At 42.7% G+C, this 18,749-nt stretch overlaps 1 protein-coding gene across 6 annotated transcripts in view; it reads right to left on the bottom strand.

Annotated features, from left to right (window-relative positions):
- Window positions 1-2,350: 2,350 nt before the first annotated feature.
- LOC127666605 (baculoviral IAP repeat-containing protein 1b) overlaps window positions 2,351-18,749 on the bottom strand; it is a 75,361-nt gene continuing 58,962 nt past the window's right edge. For 5 of the 6 annotated variants that reach the window (XM_052159535.1, XM_052159533.1, XM_052159531.1 and 2 more), the window contains 6 exons: window positions 15,881-16,048; window positions 14,396-14,548; window positions 14,015-14,101; window positions 10,397-10,561; window positions 10,192-10,257; window positions 2,351-5,572 (listed from right to left, as the gene is read on the bottom strand). In XM_052159535.1, the coding sequence (XP_052015495.1) occupies window positions 5,208-5,572; window positions 10,192-10,257; window positions 10,397-10,561; window positions 14,015-14,101; window positions 14,396-14,548; window positions 15,881-16,048 (1,004 nt within the window). In that variant the 3' untranslated portion in view covers window positions 2,351-5,207. The remainder of the gene's footprint in view (window positions 5,573-10,191; window positions 10,258-10,396; window positions 10,562-14,014; window positions 14,102-14,395; window positions 14,549-15,880; window positions 16,049-18,749) is intronic. The other variant, XM_052159534.1, reaches the window with a different exon arrangement.

Raw genomic sequence — 18,749 nt, forward strand, 5'->3', positions numbered from 1 at the left:
TTGCCTGAGCTAGTACCTCAAGTACAATATTGAAAAGATAAGGAGAAAGGGGGCAGCCCTGTCTAGTCCCTGATTTTAGTGGGATTGCTTCAAGTTTCTCTCCATTTAGTTTGATGCTGGCTACTGGTTTCCTGTATATTGCTTTTACTATGTTTAGGTATGGGCCTTGAATTCCTGTTCTTTCCAAGACTTTAAGCATGAAAGGATGCTGAATTTTGTCATATGCTTTTTCAGCATCCAATGAAATGACCATGTGGTTTTTTTCTTTGAGTTTTTTTTATGTAGTGGATTGCATTGATGGATTTCTGTATATTGAACCAACCCTGCATCCCTGGGATAAAGCCTACTTGATCATGGTGGATGATCATTTTGATGTGTTCTTGGATTCGGTTGGCAAGAATTTTATTGAGTATTTTTGCATCGATGTTCATAAGGGAAATTGGTCTGAAGTTCTCTTTCTTTGTTGGATCTTTGTGTGGTTTTGGTATCAGCGTAATTGTGGCTTCATAGAAGCAATTGGGTAGTGTTCCTTCTGCTTCTATTTTGTGGAATAATTTGAAGAGTATTGGTGTTAGGTCTTCTTTGAAGGTCTGATAGAATTCTGCATGGAAGCCATCTGGTCCTGGGCTTTTTTTTGGTTGAGGCTTTCTATGACCCCCTTCTATTTCTTTAGGGCTTATGGGACTGTTTAGATGATCTATTTGGTCCCGATTTAATTTTGGTATTTGGTATCTGTCTAGGAAATTGTCCATTTCCTCCAGATTCTCCAGTTGTGTTGAGTATAGGCTTTTGTAGTAGGATCTGATGATTTTTTGGATTTCCTCAGTTTCTGTTGTTATATCCCCCCTTTCAATTCAAATTTTGTTAATTTGGATACTTTCTCTCTGCCCTTTGGTCAGTCTGGCTAAGGGTTTATCTATCCTGTTGATTTTCTCAAAGAACCAGCTCCCGGACTCGTTGATTCTTTGTATGGTTCTCTTTGTTTCCACTTGATTGATTGCAGCCCTGAGTTTGATGATTTTTCTGTCTTCTACTCCTCCTGGGTGAAATAGCTTCTTTTTGTTCCAGGGCCTTCAGGTGTGTCATTAAGCTGCTAGTGTATGCTCTCTCCATTTTCTCTTTGGAGGCACTCAGGGCTATGAGTTTTCCTCTTAGCACTGCTTTCATTGTGACCCAAAGATTTGGGTATGTTGTGCCTTCATTTTCATTAAATTCTAAAAAGTCTCTGATTCTTTCTTTCTTTCTTCTTTGGCCAAGGTGTCATTGAGTAGAGCATTGGTCAGCCTCCATGTGTATGTGGGCTTTCTGTTGTTTTTGTTGCTATTGAAAACCACTCTTACACCATAGTGATCTGATAGGAGGCATGGGATTAGTTCAATCTTCTTGTATTTGTTGAGGTCTGTCTTGTGACCAATTATATTGTTGATTTTGGAGAAGGTGCCATGAGGTGCTGAGAAAAAGGTATATTCTTTTGCTTTAGGGGGAAATATTCTATAAATATCAGTCAAATCCAATTGGTCCAAAGCTTCAATTAGATTTACTGTGTCCCTGTTTAGTTTCTGTTTTCCTGATCGGTCCATTGAGGAGAGTGGAGTGTTGAAGTCCCCCACAATTATTGTGTTAGGTGAAATGTGTGCTTTGAGCTTTAGTAGAGTTTCTTTTATGAATGAGGTTCCCCTTGCATTTCGCGCATAGATGTTCAGAATTGAAAGTTCTTCTTGGTGGATTTTTCTGCTGCTGCTCTGATAGCAGTATTCTTATATTCTGGGTTTTTTTTTTTGACAGTGCTGGAGACTGTGCTTAGTATCTTACTTCTGAACTACACCCCAAGCTTAAATTTTTACTTTAAATATTAAAATGACGATTATAAAACAAAAAAATAATACAATAGGGAGAAAATAAAAATCAAGACTGCCACCTGCCTCAGTACTCAGATGACCAATGCTATTTTTTTTTTATTTTTAACTTTAGGAGTCTTTCTCAAGCTTTATTTTATAACTCAACAATAAAAAACATATATACTTAAGGTGTATAGGTGTTTTTATTGAGATTATGTGTTAGAACATGGTCCAAGAATGGAGTTGTGAGGAAAATTCTTAGTGCTTGTGAGAACACTAAGAAACAACTCTGTCTGGTGACCCTAGTTTCTTCAAAACATGGAACTGTTCTTGGAATGTGTTTTTATGTCCCTCCCAGGTAGAGTGGGTAGGAGTGAGTTTACTTCAGATTACTCATTATTGCTTGTGCTGCTATTCAATTAAATGTTTATCTTTTCTGTGCCCCTACCCGTGACCCTTTAATACTGTCTTAGCGTTTTACTGCTATGAATAGACACCATGATCAAAACAACTCTTATAAGAACAACATTTAATTAGGGTTGGCTTGCAGGTTCAGAGGTTCAGTCCAGTATGTTATGGTGGGAAGCATGGCAGCATCCAGGCAGGCATGGTGTTGGAGGAGCTGAGTTCTACATCCTGTTCTGAAGGCAGCTAGGAGTTGACTGACTTCCAGGAAGCTAGGAAGAATGTCTCAAGGCCCACTCCCACAGCAACATACTTCCTCCAACAAGGCCATACCTCCTAATAGTGCCACTCCCTGGGCCAAGTGTATTTAAACTGTAGTGCCAGGGAAATGTTAGTGATCCCCCCCCAAACATAAAAGAGCTGATCTGATGCAACTCACAGCAGGGTCTTTATTCTACTCAAGCTAGATCAGGCCCCTTAGTTCATATACAGGATGGTTTTGGTGATGAGAAGGCCCGAATATCAGGCAAGGCTTTATAGAAAGCAGCGAGTTGGGTGTGTGTGTGAATGTGCAAGCATCTAATTGGGAAGTTACTATGGCATTTAACATAATTGGCTGGTGCTGGGAGTCATATCATGAACTTAATTTCTGCTTCCCTTTGCAGTAGTGGTCCTTAGGCAGGGGGTGGCCTTGTAACCTGGAGGTGCAGGTCTGTTGGGGTAATAACCTGGAGGTGCAGGTCTGTTGGGGTAATAAGCTGGAGATGCAGGTCTTGTTAGGGGTGTAACCTGGAGATGCAGGTCTTGTTGGGGATTAGCCTAGAGACTGGAGCTAGGTTCGGGTTTTGTTGGGGGGGGGGTAACTTGGAAACTAATGCTAGGTACTGGGCCTGTTAGTTTCCTTGAGTTCAAACTTTGGTCAGGTTCTCTAAAATGGAGTCTGAACTTAAAAGGTTTGGCCTCTCAAAACCACCACAAACACAGTTCCTTGTGTTGTGGGGCCCTCCCCGGTAGGAAAAGAATGATGGGGGAGGGTGGGGTGGGTCACTGTTCGTGTGGCCCAGAAAAACTGGCAGGCAGAGCTCACATAGGGAAAAACTGGCTGGGCCTGCACACTACACAGGGGTAGGGATAGCGGGTGCCCAAGTACCTGTAGATTGAGAGGTTGCCTGGCTAGCGGGGAGGTCTTTGCCCAGGAGGCAGGGCCATTTGCACAGCCCCAGGTACCTGTAGAGGAAGCTTGGCTGAGAAGAGGTTGGGTCCTTTCCTGTGGCTGGAAACACTGAGGCCTGCTCCATGCTCCTATGTGGCGGGTTTTGATAAGAAGAGACAGTTCATAGTTTCAGTGCTTTATTATAGAAAAGTGGGAAGAGAAAAGGAGAGATAAAAGTAAAGAGAGAAAGAAAAGAAAGAGGGATAAGAGCTGGCCATGACCACGTGGAAAGAGTTGAAAGAATGGGGAGAGAGAGAGAACAGGGAGACAAGAACAAGGACGAGAGAGAGAGAGAGAGAGAGAGAGAGAGAGAGAGAGAGAGAGAGAGAGAGAGAGAGAGAGAGAGAGAGAGAGAGAGAGAGAGAGAGAGAGAGAGAGAGAGAGAGAGAGAGAGAGAGAAAGGCAAGAAACCTCCTTTTATAGTGAGCTGTAGACAGGCGACTTTAGGGTTGGAGTACAACCAGAACAATAGGGGCGTGGCCTTACATGACTGATGGCCACAGGATTATGGAGTTGAGGAGTCAGGAGTCTCGAAGCATGGCTCACTGGTTCTATCCCTTGTAGAATGTTCTACTGGGTCTCTGGAGTAAGCCTTGCCCAACTAGGCCACAGACTGCCTTACACGGTCCCACACTCCCCCAGCCATAAAATTATTTTGTTGCTACTTCATAACTGTAATTTTGCTATTGTTATGATTCATAAACACTTATGTTTTCTGATGGTCTTAAGTGACCCCTGCGAAAGGGTCATCTGACCCTCAAGGGGTCAAGACCTACAGGATGAGAATCACTGCTCTGTAGAGACACATGTTCTGCCACGTGCAGCTTCTCTTCAGGACTGCATATAGCCTGAACTCATCAGACCTTTTCTCAGGTAGTTTTTCTTAATTCTCAGAGTATAAACTGTCTGATGCTCTGAAGAGAGTTGACTATTGCATGAGATTTTAGTCCACTTCATTTATCGGCTCTATTCTCCCAGGTTTCATTGCCTCTAGAGAGGTGACAGTTATGAAATGACAAATAATTATCACAATCAAATTAATATACCCAGAAATCCTTACAAGATTAAATCACATTCCCTGAACAGAGTGGATTTCCAACTAAATTACAAAGTTATTCTAATATATGTAACTCCCCAAAGCCACTGGAACAAAAGCAGTTTTCTCTAAGCCCGTTTCTTCAAATAGATGAGAGACGGTATAAATAAGCAAGGCTACAGAAGACTGGGGAACGTACAAAAGACCTGCAAAAACTAAGGAGTGTCTCCCAGAGAGTCGGCTGCATCCATAGTAAAGTCAGCTCCTGCTCATCATGTGTGACACTGATTCAGTCCTTAAACTGGCCATTTCTTCCTTATATGAATTATTCCTTCCACAATGTAGTTTTTACATAGATCAATGTTCCTTTCCCCAGCCCCTTTCTGTTGACCTTGATAATGGAGGGTTCTCTGTATGAACTTGAAGGAAGCTCTAAATCTTTATACAAAGACTGCCAAGTCACAGCTCCTCAGAGCTCAATATAGGCATGCAGGCTTTCAAATAGTTACCAGTCTGATATAGTTCAAGAATGTTTTTATGTATGCAATAGTAAATGATTTGGGTCTAAAGTCTTGCTACATAATCCAGGCTAGACTCAAACTCTTGATCCTCCTGCTCAGTCTTCTCAGTAATAAGACAGCACCATGCCTGCCTACAGTGAAATGTATTAGAAAATCAGGTTTTTAGACCTGCCCGTATTCTTTCACTGCATCCTTTAGTTCTGAATGACAGGAGAGAACGGCACTACCCACCTCCAGTGAACAATCAAGTGTTTGGACTGAGGGTGTCTTTCCTTCACGTCATTAATTACTTTCATGTCCTCTTCATCCAGCAGCCAACTGAGCATCCCGAGCCTGGTGAGGCAGGGCAGTCGGGACATGCACTGACCCAGAGCCTTGACAGTGGTGGCCTGGACTTGAATGCATTCTGGGATATGCCTAGAAATGTCCAGGTTTTTCAGGTTAGGCAGGTTGTCCAGGACTTGAAAGAAATTTCTGTAGCCTTCCTCTGTAATCTTGTGATTGAGTCTAAGGTCTAAGTTCTCAAGTTTTTGGAAGCTTCCACTGGTTGCTCCCTTGGCTGGAAAGAAAGCAACCAAAATATTATGAAGACAAAGTGCTATGAAGACTCAAGCAAAGCTTACAAGGCTATTCGTAAGTAATCTCACACCCACCACCAATGAAAGTAGGGACTGCTCAGCAGATTTTCCCTCACAAGAGCAGGTCTCACTACATAGTTCTTGATGGCCTACAGTTCACTTAGGTAGCTGAGGCTGGTTTAGAATTCACATCTCCCTACCTCTGCCTTTTGACAGTTGGGTTTAAAGGCAATATATCACAATGCTTAGCTTTAAACATGTTTTAAAGAGTGTGCTTCGAGAACACACATGGTATGCACTCACTGATATGTGGGTGTTAGCCCAGAAGCTCAGGATACCCAAGATACAATTCACAGACCAAACAAAGCTCAAGAAGAAGGAGGACTGAAGGGGGGGGTGCTTTGGTTCCTCTGAGAAAGAGAACAAAATACTCACAGGAGCAATAATGGAGACAAAGTGTGGAGCAGAGACTGAAGGAAAGGCCACCCAGAGGCTGCCCTACCTGGGGATCCATCCTATAAACATTCACCAAACCCCGACACTATTATGGATGACAAGAAGTGCATACAGAAAGGATCCTGTTATCTGGAGGGGCTCTGCCAGAGCCTTACACATACAGAGGCAGATGCTAGCAGCCAACCATTGGACTGGGTGTGGGGGTCCCCAATGGAGGAGTTGGAGGGCAGACTGGAGGAGCTAAAGGGGTTTACAGCCCCATGGGAAGAACAATGCTGCCCGCCACCCAGACACCTCAGGACTCCCAGGGACTAAAACATCAACCAAGGGGTACACATGGTTCCAGCCAAAAATGTGGCAGAGGAATGCCTTGTCAGGCATCAGTGGGAGGAGAGTCCTTGGTCAGGTAAAGGCTCAATAGATGCTCCAACAAAGGGAAATTGAGGGAGGAGAGGGGAGGGGAGGGGAGAGGGGAGGGGCATATACTTGGAGACAGGGGGTGGGAGGAGGGGTTGGGGTTTTGGGGGAGGGGGAAACTGGGAAAGAGTATAACATTTGAAATGTAAATGAAGAATATATTCAATAAAAAAAGAGCGTTCTTTGAAAGCCCCAAACAGCAGCCAATAGGGAATGAGGTCATACTGCAAGGGCGAAGCAGAAACCAGGAAGTTGAGCACAGAGAATTTTGGCCGTCTGGGCAATGTGGACTTCTGGACTTATAGGACATATGCCAAGGCAGGTACAGGTTACAGTACAAGAAACAGAGAAATTGTGGGAGCAGTGTCTTCCCTTTTGCAGAGTTTTCCCTTTTGTGACTGTTTTCCAGTTCGCCCAAATGGCTTCCTGGTTACTTAGAGCTCTGGAGGAAATTTGGGCAGGACAAGGTAAGTTCTCAACCAAAGTCCATGACTGGAAGTAGGGACCTAAAAGTTTTAATTGCCAAAACTCTGTTCCCTAATTTGTGCAAATATTAGATTTGATTTCACCAAGAATCACGCTGAGCTTGACCTTAAAGACAGAAGCCCCAAGAAGATGTCTCAGCTGCGCCCTAAGTGATAGTCAGTGATAGTCAGGGGACATTTTTTATCACTTTGAATGGCAGACTTTTGTTCAGAAGGAGAAAGTCTGAGATTATTGCTTTCAAATGTAAGTGAGGTTTGAGGTCTGAGAAGTCTTTGACCTAACAGAAAAGAATAAGTCACAATATTGACATATAAGTGTAGTAAGCCACCTTTGATCATCACCATTACAAGATGGCGCCGACTGGATGCAGCTCCCTGGTGGTAAACAACTGTAGTACATGTGCAGTATGCTGTATATGTTATCACACTTATATGCTAATGAAGAATTCACTTAGTTCACCTATTAGGAAGTGGCGCACTATCTATCTTTGCAGACGAGGCTGAAAGGCTATATAAGGGCGGTAGGGAGAGGGTTCGGGGCCTCAGTAAGAAGAAGAAAGAAAAAGTCCTGAATAAAGCGTTGCAGAGAAGAACCTGGTCCTGTTGCGTCTTTCCTTGCTGGTCAGGGTTGGATATATAAGAAACGGAGATAAAAGAATCTATACAAGTTAATGCTGCCCAGACTTCCTCTGAAGGGGACAGAAAGGAAGCTTTAAAACAAACAACATAAATTACCACACTCACCCTGTTTTTGGAGACAAGATCTTGTGTGTGTGTGTGTGTGTGTGTGTGTGCATGCCTGCATGCCACAGCATGTATGTGAAAGTCAGAAAACAATTTTGGACAGTTAATTTTCTTCTTTCAACTTGTGGGGTCAAACTCTTCAGGCTAGGCCGAAAGTCCTGCTGAGCCATCTTAACAACCCAGATAAATAGAGCTTATATATTCCAGGGGCACCTACCTGACTCATAAAATGGTAAAAGCATTCATTCCTATATTAGTTTATATTTTTCTTCAAATTTCAACCTTATTATTCAAGGTAACACTGAAAGAGGAAAATATGGAGGTGAATCTCTGCATGGCCATGCAAGCCTTGATTCCTGAAGCAGGAGGATGACTACAAATTCAAAGCCAATTTGACTTCACGTTGTGAATTTGAAGCAAGCCTGGGCTACAGGGTAGACCCCCACCTAACCATCCCCTGAAGAAAAAAAATGCTCAGTTAATAAGCTAATAAGTGCAGAAAGCAAAAAGCAGAGAAAAAAACCCCACATATTGTATGGAAGAAAGAAAGGAAGAAGGAAGAAAGAAAGAAAATCCAATACCAAATAAAAATACCTAGAGGGCTGACATACCCCTGTCATTTCAGCTCTGGGGAAGCTGAAACAGGAGGATTACAAGATCAGGGCCAGCCGGTTGGTGGTGGTGCATGCCTGTGATCCCAGGACTCTGGGAGGCAGAGGCAGGCAGATTTCTGAGTTCGAGGCCAGCCTGGTCTACAGAGTGAGTTCCAGGACAGCCAGGGCTACACAGAGAAACCCTGTCTCAAAAAAACCAAAATCCAAAAAACCAAAAAAAAAAAACCCCAAAAAAACAAACCAAACCAAACCAAACCAAACAAAAAACCAACAAGATCAGGGCCATCAAGGGCTATAGCAAGTTACAGTCCAGACTATTAACCCACAGATGCTGTCTAAAAAACAGGTAAAAATTTAACTATATTAACAAATAATACAGTTAAATAATATAGCATATTACATATAAATAAAAAGATTAATGGATTGGGTTTTTATTTTAAAATCTCTCTCTCTCTCTCTCTCTCTCTCTCTCTCTCTCTCTCTCTCTCTGTGTGTGTGTGTATAAGTGTGTGTGAGAGTACCATGGACATGTAGATGTGGGTGTTTGTGAAGACCAGAGGTTAATGGTGAATGTCTTCCCAGTTGCTCTCCACTGTAGTGAGAATATCTTGTATCTGTGTGGATGTGGTACCTGTCAATAATAAATATGATAGCCTATGGTTTAGGCAGGAAATAGGAGGCAGAAAGAATTCTGGGATAGTGTGAGGTAGGAGATTCATGTGGGAAACGTGACAAACCAGATGCATGGTACTTGAGCCACTTGGCAGAATGTAGATCAGAATGAATGGGTTATATTAAGCTGTGATCTAGTCATAAGAGCCTAGTAGTATGGCCAAGGTATTTGTAAATATATTTTTAATCTGAGTCTTATTCTGGGAGCATGAGACTGGGAGGAAGAACCAGCCATAACTTCTACACTCCACCTTACTCTTTGAGACCAGTTTTCACAGAATCTCTTTTGGATGCTTGCTTTTTATCACACTGAGAGCTTCAATGCATAGCCTGGAAGTACTTTACAGATGAAGCCATCTCTGCAACCTCAGGTTTGGACCAGGTATTATTTTGGTGACTGTGATGTTTTGTTTGTTTGTTCTGAGACAAGACCTCCTGTAGCACATACTGGCTCCTAGCTTACTATGTGGCTAAAAACGAGGACCAGGATGATGAATATCCTCTTGCTTCTACCTCTTGAGTTCTGGCTTACAGATGTATACTATTATAACCATTATGCCTCTTTGTACATTGTGCTAGGGAAGAAATCCAGGGTTTCAAGGCTGCTAGGCAAACATTTTACCCACTGATCTCGTTCCTAGAGTCAGCATTTAAGTCTAGCTATGTAATTGTGGAAGAAACTCATCTTAAATTTTGGTACATAGCTTAAAAGGCAGGAGAAAGACATGAAAATGATACTGGGCACCTATCTTAACATACAAGAAGTGAGCGTAAGGCAGGAAGTGTCACCATAGGTAAAGAGCACTGGTCCACCAGAAAGATCTTACAACTCTGCATGCGCTGCATGCCTTGCTTGAAGATGTAAAAGCAACGTATGAGGAAGGTAGACAAGGTGGCAGAGATCCACTGACTGATTACATATTGAGCACGGGCTCCCAGCATTGGTGATGAGCTGTGTGCTAATTCTCAGTTAGTCGTACTCTGACCATGAGCTGGAGAATCTTGTTCAGTTCAGCTCCACACTTCAGACTTTTCCAGCTTCTTACACATATTGTAAATACTCAGGCAACAAAATGAGCACCCTGCCAGGCTTGTGAAACACCGAGTATCATACAGATTTGACTGGGCTGTGTTGCAGGGCTAGAACACTGGCCTAGGGAGTGAGTGAAGCACTGGGTTCAGTCCCAGCACTGGGAAAACAAAACCACTGACCGGATGCTTCTATAGCGCCCAGAAGAGGCTGCCGACTCTCCCAGTCTGACCAGGGCGAACCTGAACCTGCAGAAGGGCCCGAGAAGAAGCAGCATGAAGGATCAAATGAGGAAGGAGGTAGAACAGATGTGTTTATAGACGCTTGCAGCAGTCAGCTCGATCGATCCTGCTGGCCTCTGCACGAGGGAAACCCTTCTACACTCACCAATTTCCAGCACACTGGCATCATCCAAAGTCTCTGCAAAGGCAAGAACTCGGAGGCAGGGAAGCTGCAGACATTGTCGGACGAGCAGTTGGGCCACTTGGTGAATCCCGTCCCCGGTGGGAAGGTGCAGTTCCTCCAGGTTCCTGAGAGAACCCAGAGCCTGGGCTGTGGGAGACACAAGACAGCCATCCTCAGGAGTTGTTCCATTGTGATCAGCTTATGATTGACACATTCTGTCATCTAGAAGGCCCCACCTAGCAGAAGCCCTCCTCATCACTGTCCTCTCCAAAGGCAGGAGAAGCTTCCTCCATCCTCCCCCAATGTGTCCGTTCACCCAAGTTCTCACTGTCTCGCCATTCCCACTTCCTCTCCCACAGCCAGGCTACCTCTGGCTGCAGGTCACTTTACTAACTCCATAAAGCCTTCATCCCACCCTTCTTCACCCCCTAGCAGTACCTCAGTGATTTCAGGTTGAGGAGACCCGCATTAGACACAAACACATGGTCCACCACTGTGACAGCCCTCCTCCCCAAGTACACTCTGCTCAACAGATAGTCTCAACAGGATGCTCAATAGATGCTCAACAGGATAGTCTGCCCATACTAAGTCCACTTCTGATGCCCCATAGAAACTATTTTGAAAACTTTCTAGCATGGACCAATGTTCCAGATTTATCTTTGGCTTTCTCTGTTTCGGTTCTTGAATGAACTGTGTCTCCACAAACTCTAATTCTTTTAGGAAAGAGTTATTTAGAAACCAAGTCCAGGGATTTGGGCAGTTGATACAGTGCTTGCTTAGCATGCCCGAGCCCCTCAGCCAAAGGATAATCTCTTGCGCACTGTGTGGAAGAACCACCTGTCAATAAAAGGCTGATGGCCTATCAGCAAAATGCAGGAAGTAGAAGGCGGGAGTTCTGGTTGAGAGATTGGAACTCTGGGAGATGGTCAGAAGTGAGAGATTCATCTTGAATTCTGAGGAAGTCAAACACATGAAACTGAGGAGATGCAACTAGCAATATAGAAGACAGAATAGCTTAAATCCGTTCTCAAAGTTATGAGCTAGTCAGGGTACAAATCAGAGCGTGTAGACTGGGCATTTATTCATAAATAAATAGGCCCCTGGGTTGTTATTTAGGAACCAGGGTGCAGGTGGAAAAGCCCGCAGTCACACCTGGGTTCCATACCCATGCCCCTGACCTGCACACATGTACACAGGCACAAACATACTAAATATGAGCCTTGATTTTGCTCCATTGTATCCATAAAAAGCAAAGCAATATGGGTTGCCACCAATGAAAACTCAGGGAGTTTCTTGTTCTGTCATTTCTGCTTAAACCAGCAAAACTGGATATAAAATTTCAGATTCACTGCATGGCGACAGAAACTATATCAGTATGCATAGGATATAAGTTTCATTTAGTTGAGTTAAATGATTTATTTTGGGCTTTTAAAAGACAGAGTTTCACTCTGTAGCGCAGATTGGCCTGGTACTCATAATCCTGCTGTCTTGTTCTCCCAGTGCTGAGATCAAGGGCATGTGGGTTCTAAGTGATCTTTCTCAAATGGGTGACTTAAGAGCTACCCACTGAAAGAATCTAGCCTAGCTCTTCATACAGAAAACAAAACTGTTTCAAACAGAAAAGAAAACGCTGGTGTCTGTTGCTAGTAAAGGCCTTTCTGGTCTCTTCTGTGACTGTCCTGAGAGTCATCAGTGTATGCAAACCTAGATTTCTATATATGTTTACACATTTGTGAGTGTTACTGGGATACAAACAATGCATCTGCACCAATATTTCCAGTTTTTGGTTCTTTTCTTTCTTCCGGACATTTGAAAAGCAACTTAACTTACATCTGTACATGGTGTGTGTGCGTGTGTGTGTGTGTGTGTGTGTGTGTGTGTGTGTGTGTGTGTGTGTAGTATATGTGACTGGTATAAGGGTAGCATGGTAGATTTAGGAGTTTATATATCAGAAGACAGCTTTTGGAAGTGGGCTCTTTCTCCTTCCATCAAATGGGTTCCAGAGATCCAACTGAGGTTGTTAGCCTTGATGCCAGACCTCTTAAATGCTGAGATATCTCTTAAGCCTTTTCCCTGACAAATTTATTTACAATTTTGACAGACCTCTGTGAGGAAAATCCTCAACTTCACTTTGTGACAGTATATATGCACTCATTTTTTTTTCTAAAAAGAAAAAAATTAATTCACTTTATTAAGGATTCATTCCAAGCTAGGCACAGAAAGCCAAAGAATTGCTTCCTTATGTCTGAGATAGACCAGCTGTTTGTTTCAATATTTGTAATTTTCTTTTCCAGCAGTGGGGAAACTTGACTTTCTTATAGTCAGAATGTGTTTTACCTAGTGAGCCTGAGTCAAGTGACAGGGGCCTTCTAAGAGTCGGATGTTGTCTCTGATGCTTTACCAGCATCTACAAGGCCAAAACAAAGCCACCCAGCAGCTGTCTCCACAGAAGGGACGAAAAGGAGGGGGGGGCAGACTCCTTCGTGCACACAAAAATCTGGGAAGTCCTGTGAAGACAGCTCTGTACACAATATCACCACTATCTCCTTTTCCCTTGCTAGTGTTTCCCATGAAATCACATTATTTTTTTAAACATTTTTAACTCAAAAATATATAAAATCATTGTGTCCAATATTGTTCATCAGATTAGTTTCCTTAACATAAATAGAAGTCTTTATATATATTCTGAACCTTGGAAAGAAAAGGATATAGCGTGTTTAGAGTGGATGGCCAACGACAACGTTACACAGTACCACCAAGTTCTATCCTAAGATGTCAGTGAGTATGAGAACATTGCATTTGATGAGATCAGATGTAAGGATGTGTGGGACCAATGGCATCGGGAGCTGAGACTGAGCACCACCGTGATGTCCTAAAGCCCAGCAGGGCGGTGCATGACCCTCACTCAGCACCAGCACACTCCACCAACCACAGGTTCAACTTTCAACAATCCGGTGTGTGCTGAACATGTACAGACATTTCTTCCTCTTCATTATTCTCAGAAGAACACAATGTAACAAGCTTTTTGTTTTCGTTTTTGTTTTTGTTTTTTTAAACATGGCATTAGGCATTGTAGGCAAAGGAGAGATGATTTAAAGTCTATATGGGATGTGTGAGGTCAGGGGCAAACTTCACTGCAGCATTTTATATCATAAAGGATCCTCTACTGTTGACAGCAGCAACAGGTCCTGGACCTAATTGTCATAGATGTCAAGGGACAACTTTTCTTTTCTATTCTTTTCTTTTCTTTTCTTTTCTTTTCTATTTTTCTTTGTTTTTTGTTTGTTTTTTTTTTTTGTTTTTTGTTTTTTTGGTTTTTGTTTTTGTTTTTGTTTTTGGAGACAAGGTTTCTCTGTATAGTCCTGGCTGTCCTGGAACTCACTCTGTAGACCAGGCTAGCCTCGAACTCAGAAATCCACCTGCCTCTGCCTCCCAAGTGCTGGGATTACAGGCGTGCACCACCACCGCCTGGCAAGGGACAATTTTTCACAGATTGCTTTGTTGTGGGTTCACAGGAGGAGGAGGAGGAAGGGGAGGAAGAGGAAGAGGAAGAGGAAGAAGAAAAAGAGGAATTTCAGAAATACTATTTTATAAACTTACCAAACTTTTCTGATGTTTCCTTATCTGGGAATTGTTGGCCTTTAAGATTCAATATCTTCAGAGAAGCAAAATTTGGCAAAATGTTGACTAGGAAAGAGAAAATAAAATTCAGTTAGGTAAGATACGTTCCTATAATAGAGAATTTCAAAAATGGTGAAACGTGATATAATATTCAGACTGAATCACTATGACTAAGTAGAGGACACAACTCTGCAAATGAAACATTTAAACTGTAATTTCTTAACTGTAGCTCATTAGTTGTGAGAGCCTCGCTAAGGATCAGGTGTGCTCACAGTTCCCATGTAATGAGTGACATTTAGTTCTCAAGTATTTAATGACTCTGCAAAGGAGCATCTGAAGTCAAGGCTGTACAGATCTTACCAAAGGGCATGGCTTCAAAGCATCGTCCAGTAAACTCAATCTCTCTGAGTTTCTTGCAGGAAGCAAGCACAGACATGAGAGACTCACAATTTGAAAGGAAATCACATTTCAGATTGAAAACATGGAGATTTGGAGAGTTCTGAATCAATTTAACTGGAAAATATAAAAGATGTTCAGAAATTAGAGAAGGCCACAAATTCCTGTCAAAGTTGAACCATCCATCCATGAGCTGCAGCCACACTGATTAAACAGGCAGTGACACAGTATCTAGGTGTCAGACTACACCGGGCTTGCACCAGGTTTCTGTAACTGACTAGTGAGCACATGACCTGGGACAACTTCCTGCCCCTCTCTCGATCAGGTTTCTGTTCCTGTATTTCATCTTCAGTGTCAGCACTGTAACATTTCTGTGTTTGCATACTGCACTGACACCATAAGAAATCTGTACAGAGTAACATCAGATGGGGAACAACTCTGAAGCACAACTTAAAATGTTTTTTAATTAAATTAGCTATTTGATGAGTGTGTGTGTGTGTGTGTACATGGAAGAACACAAAAGTGCCATAACACATATGTGTCTATCAGAGGACGATTTTGGAGATATCTGTTTTATCTTCTTGTAGTATCCCACAGATCCAACCTAAGTTATTGGGCTTGGTAGCAAACATACACTGAGGAACCTTCTTGGTCAGAAAATTTTTGATTGGTTAGTTTTTGTTTCTGTAGGTCATGTAAATGTGGAAATCACATAGTTAGTCTGGCTTTAAAGTTGTGACAGTCCTTCTCAGGTATCTTCCAAGTGCTGGGATTATAGGCAGGAGCCACCATGGCCCAAGTTAGTGACTTTTGGTATGCAAATCTGCCAGGTCAGTCCCTAGTTTATATTTCTTCAATGTTCAGTGTTTTAAAAATTAGGATCTGATAGGTACTTTAGTCATTTTGCTAAATAACATGACCTAGAAAGATGGCTGCACAGCTGTCTGGCAATAGGAGGCTGGGATGGAGAGAAATGGAGAAAAGGTCGAGGCTGCTCCCAGTCATATTTCTTCTCCCTGTGCAGGCAGATCTGCATGTGGGATTAAAACAGCAGCAGAAGAAGACAACTCCTCACACTGCTGTGGAGAGGAACTGTTAGGAGTGGACAGCTCAGGTTGTGTAGTCAAATCTTCTGTTTGAAGATACATTTTTTGTAGCTGGACAGACCTGAGAAGTCAATGACCTCACATTCCCCAGTTTCTGTCACACAGTGGATATGTATCTGTGAAGTGCTCAGAACAGTCCCTGGCATTTTAAAGACTTGGGTTAGAAATAAACCTCTGTCCTCTTGATGATTAAAAGCACTGATTCCACCCCTCCCCATGGACACAGTTCATGCTGTCAGGTCCCAGGGAAATTTTAACTAAGGATGATTTAATGGTTCTAACAATTACTAGCCAATGAGCTTTTCCAGCTGAGACATGAAATGGAGATCAGCACCACCCTTACCTAGTTTGGAGAGGTCAGACTCTGTGGAAGTTTCGATGGATAATTTCTCCATGTGATGGAGGTTTGGGAACTCTCCAGGAAGGACTGAGAGCACATCTGATTTGCCATTTAGTCTCACAGACAGTTCTTTCAGGCCCAGGAACTTGTCCAAGTTACGGAAGAGCTGATCTGGAAAGCAGCACATAGTTCCCATCACTCAAGAGCCCCAAGTGCAAGTTCTCAAGGTGCTGTGATCTTCAGCCATATTCATACTTCCAAGAGGAAACTTCTCAGACATCCTAACATCTGTTTAGGAAGCACATGCATGAAGATACTGCCAGATGCAGCATCTGCTGCTCAGAGGCAGTGGAGGAAGTCTTGTGCTGGTCTCCAGACTCATAAAAGTAAATATGACATCTCCACAACCAACCGCATGGGAACATCTGGTTTTGCACGTGCAAAAGCACATACAGCTGGACTCCTGCCTCCAACTCATAAAAGGTAAAAATTGGACCAATGACACATGTACAAGATAAAACTATTGAATTCTTACAAGAAAAAGGTAATGTTCAGGATCTTAGACTTTAAAATGGATCCTTAGATATGCTATTAAAAACAGTAGCAAAAAATATATAAATTAGACTTCATCAAAATTAGCGGTCATTCATGTATCTGCATAAAGAGGTGAAATGACAGCATACAGAACAGGAGAAAAAGGTTTTTAATGTGTCTGATAAAGGTTTTGATGGATTTATTTTTGTCAAGCAGTTGATGGGCCTTGCACATGGCAGGCAAATGCTTTCCCAGTGAGATACCTCACCTATTACCTAAGAGTTTAATGTCCACAATATGTAAAGAACTCCTACAGCACAACAATTTTGTTTTGTTTGAGAAAGGTTCTAACTCTATTCCCCACGTAGCTCGAGAACCCATTGCGCAGAGTTGGCCTTAGACTCATGGCAACCCTCCTTCTTCAGCCTCTGGCATGTCAAGATTAAAAGTACAACCCAGCATGCATCATCAAATCTTCCAAATTACAAAGAATTCGATAAACATCTCTCAAAAAAGCCATTATGAACAGTTGAGAATATGTTCTGTCTCATTCAGTCACTGCAAGAATGTAAATCCCAGTCTCAGGAGAGAACGATGACTCGCTACAGTGTGTTTATGATGAGGCAGCAAGAAGGGAAGATAAACCTAAAGGAGATGTGGAAAAGGTGGAGATTTGCAAGTTGTGGGGAGGTGAATTGAAACAGCCACCTTGAAACACACGTGGGAAGTTCCTTTAAGGTTAAATGTAGGGGAGGTGCTGATAGTAAGGTCTGGTTCCCTAATTTGTTCTTGATTTGGTCAGTAAAGAAGGCAGGGGCCAATTGCTGGGTGAAGGATAAAGGTGGGACTTCCAGGTCCCAGGAGGAAGCACAGACACAGGGAAAGAGCTGAGGCATTGTTTGGCCAGGCTTTGAAGTGAGAAGCATGCAACAACCATGTAAGATCTCGGGGTAGCTAGAATCAGTGGCCTCTGCCACCGGTGGATGGCTGATAGAGGCTAGCTGATAAAGTTAGGCCAGGAGGTTCTGTACCCACCAATTGTGTTATTGGGCAAGTTCAAAGATAATAAAACTGTCTGAATATTTTTCTTCCACAGAGCAAAGGTTGGCAGAGATAGAGAGAAGCTGGGTGGTTGATGGTGGCTTGGTGAAGCTAAACTGGGAAGGGCTGAGAGCAGGTTTGCAGCTCCTGGGAGAGGCCATAGCTGGCTCTTGGAGATAAGCCAGGAGGAATGGGTAAAAAAAAAAAAAAAAAAAAAAAAAAAAAAGGTGTGGGACCGATGGCAGCTGATCTCAGAGCTAAGCCAGGAGCAAGGGCCACAGTCCCAGGAAAGGCCGTAGTGTGTTTTTAAAATTAAATGCAACGGTTAAACTCAAGAAGATATGGTGGCTCACAGATGTCACCCCAGTGACTGGGAGAGTGAGGAAGGTGGATTACCATGAATGAGCTCAAGGCCAGCCAATGTTGTAAAGTTTCTCGGTAGCCTAGGCTATAGAATGAAACCCTGTCTCAAAACAGTAGAATGGCCATAGGAACAAGCAAGTCTGCTACACCTAGACCTATATCCAAACCAGCTGACATCAGAGATCAAAATGACCCTTGTAACACAAATGATCATGATAGCATTCCTCATAATACCCAGAAGATAAGAGCGAAACAAGCAGTGTTCATAATGGGTAACATGACAAGCAAAATGTGAAAGCACAATCCACCATGCCTCACCAACTCTCAGATTACAAAGAATCTGGATAGACGTCGCTCCAAAAAAGTGACTTATATGCACACAATGGAATCTTATTGACTCTGGAAGCTCTGATCCTCTCACCTTTACCTCCTGAGTGCTTAGACTATGCACAGGCATAACCATACAAAAGTTATGCAGTGCTGGGCTTGAATACAGAGCTTTGTATATTGTACCCACCAAAGAATATCCCTGGTCCTGCTTGGTCTCTATTTTATATGAGATAATCATCATTTATATATTATATATATATATATATATATTTTATTATATATATATACATATATATTTTATTATCAAAGTAAAAAATATATTTTATTTTCTCAGAGACTAGATGTTGGCGAATGTCTGTAATCTGATTTTTATTTTCTCAGAGACTAGATGTTGGAGCATGTCTGTAACCTGGCACTCAGGAAGTGGCATCAGGAGGCTCAGGCAGTTCAGGTAATGGTCAAAGACACAATGAGTTCAAAGCCAGACTAAGCTACTTGAGACCCTCACCTAAGAGTGATAGATACATGGCACAGGGATATGGCTCGCTGAGAAAAAGCTCTGGTCCCAAGCCTACCAACCTCATGTTAACCCCAAGATCCATGA

This window comes from Apodemus sylvaticus, chromosome 16 (assembly GCF_947179515.1).
Source record: "Apodemus sylvaticus chromosome 16, mApoSyl1.1, whole genome shotgun sequence".
NCBI classification, from domain to species: domain Eukaryota; kingdom Metazoa; phylum Chordata; class Mammalia; order Rodentia; family Muridae; genus Apodemus; species Apodemus sylvaticus.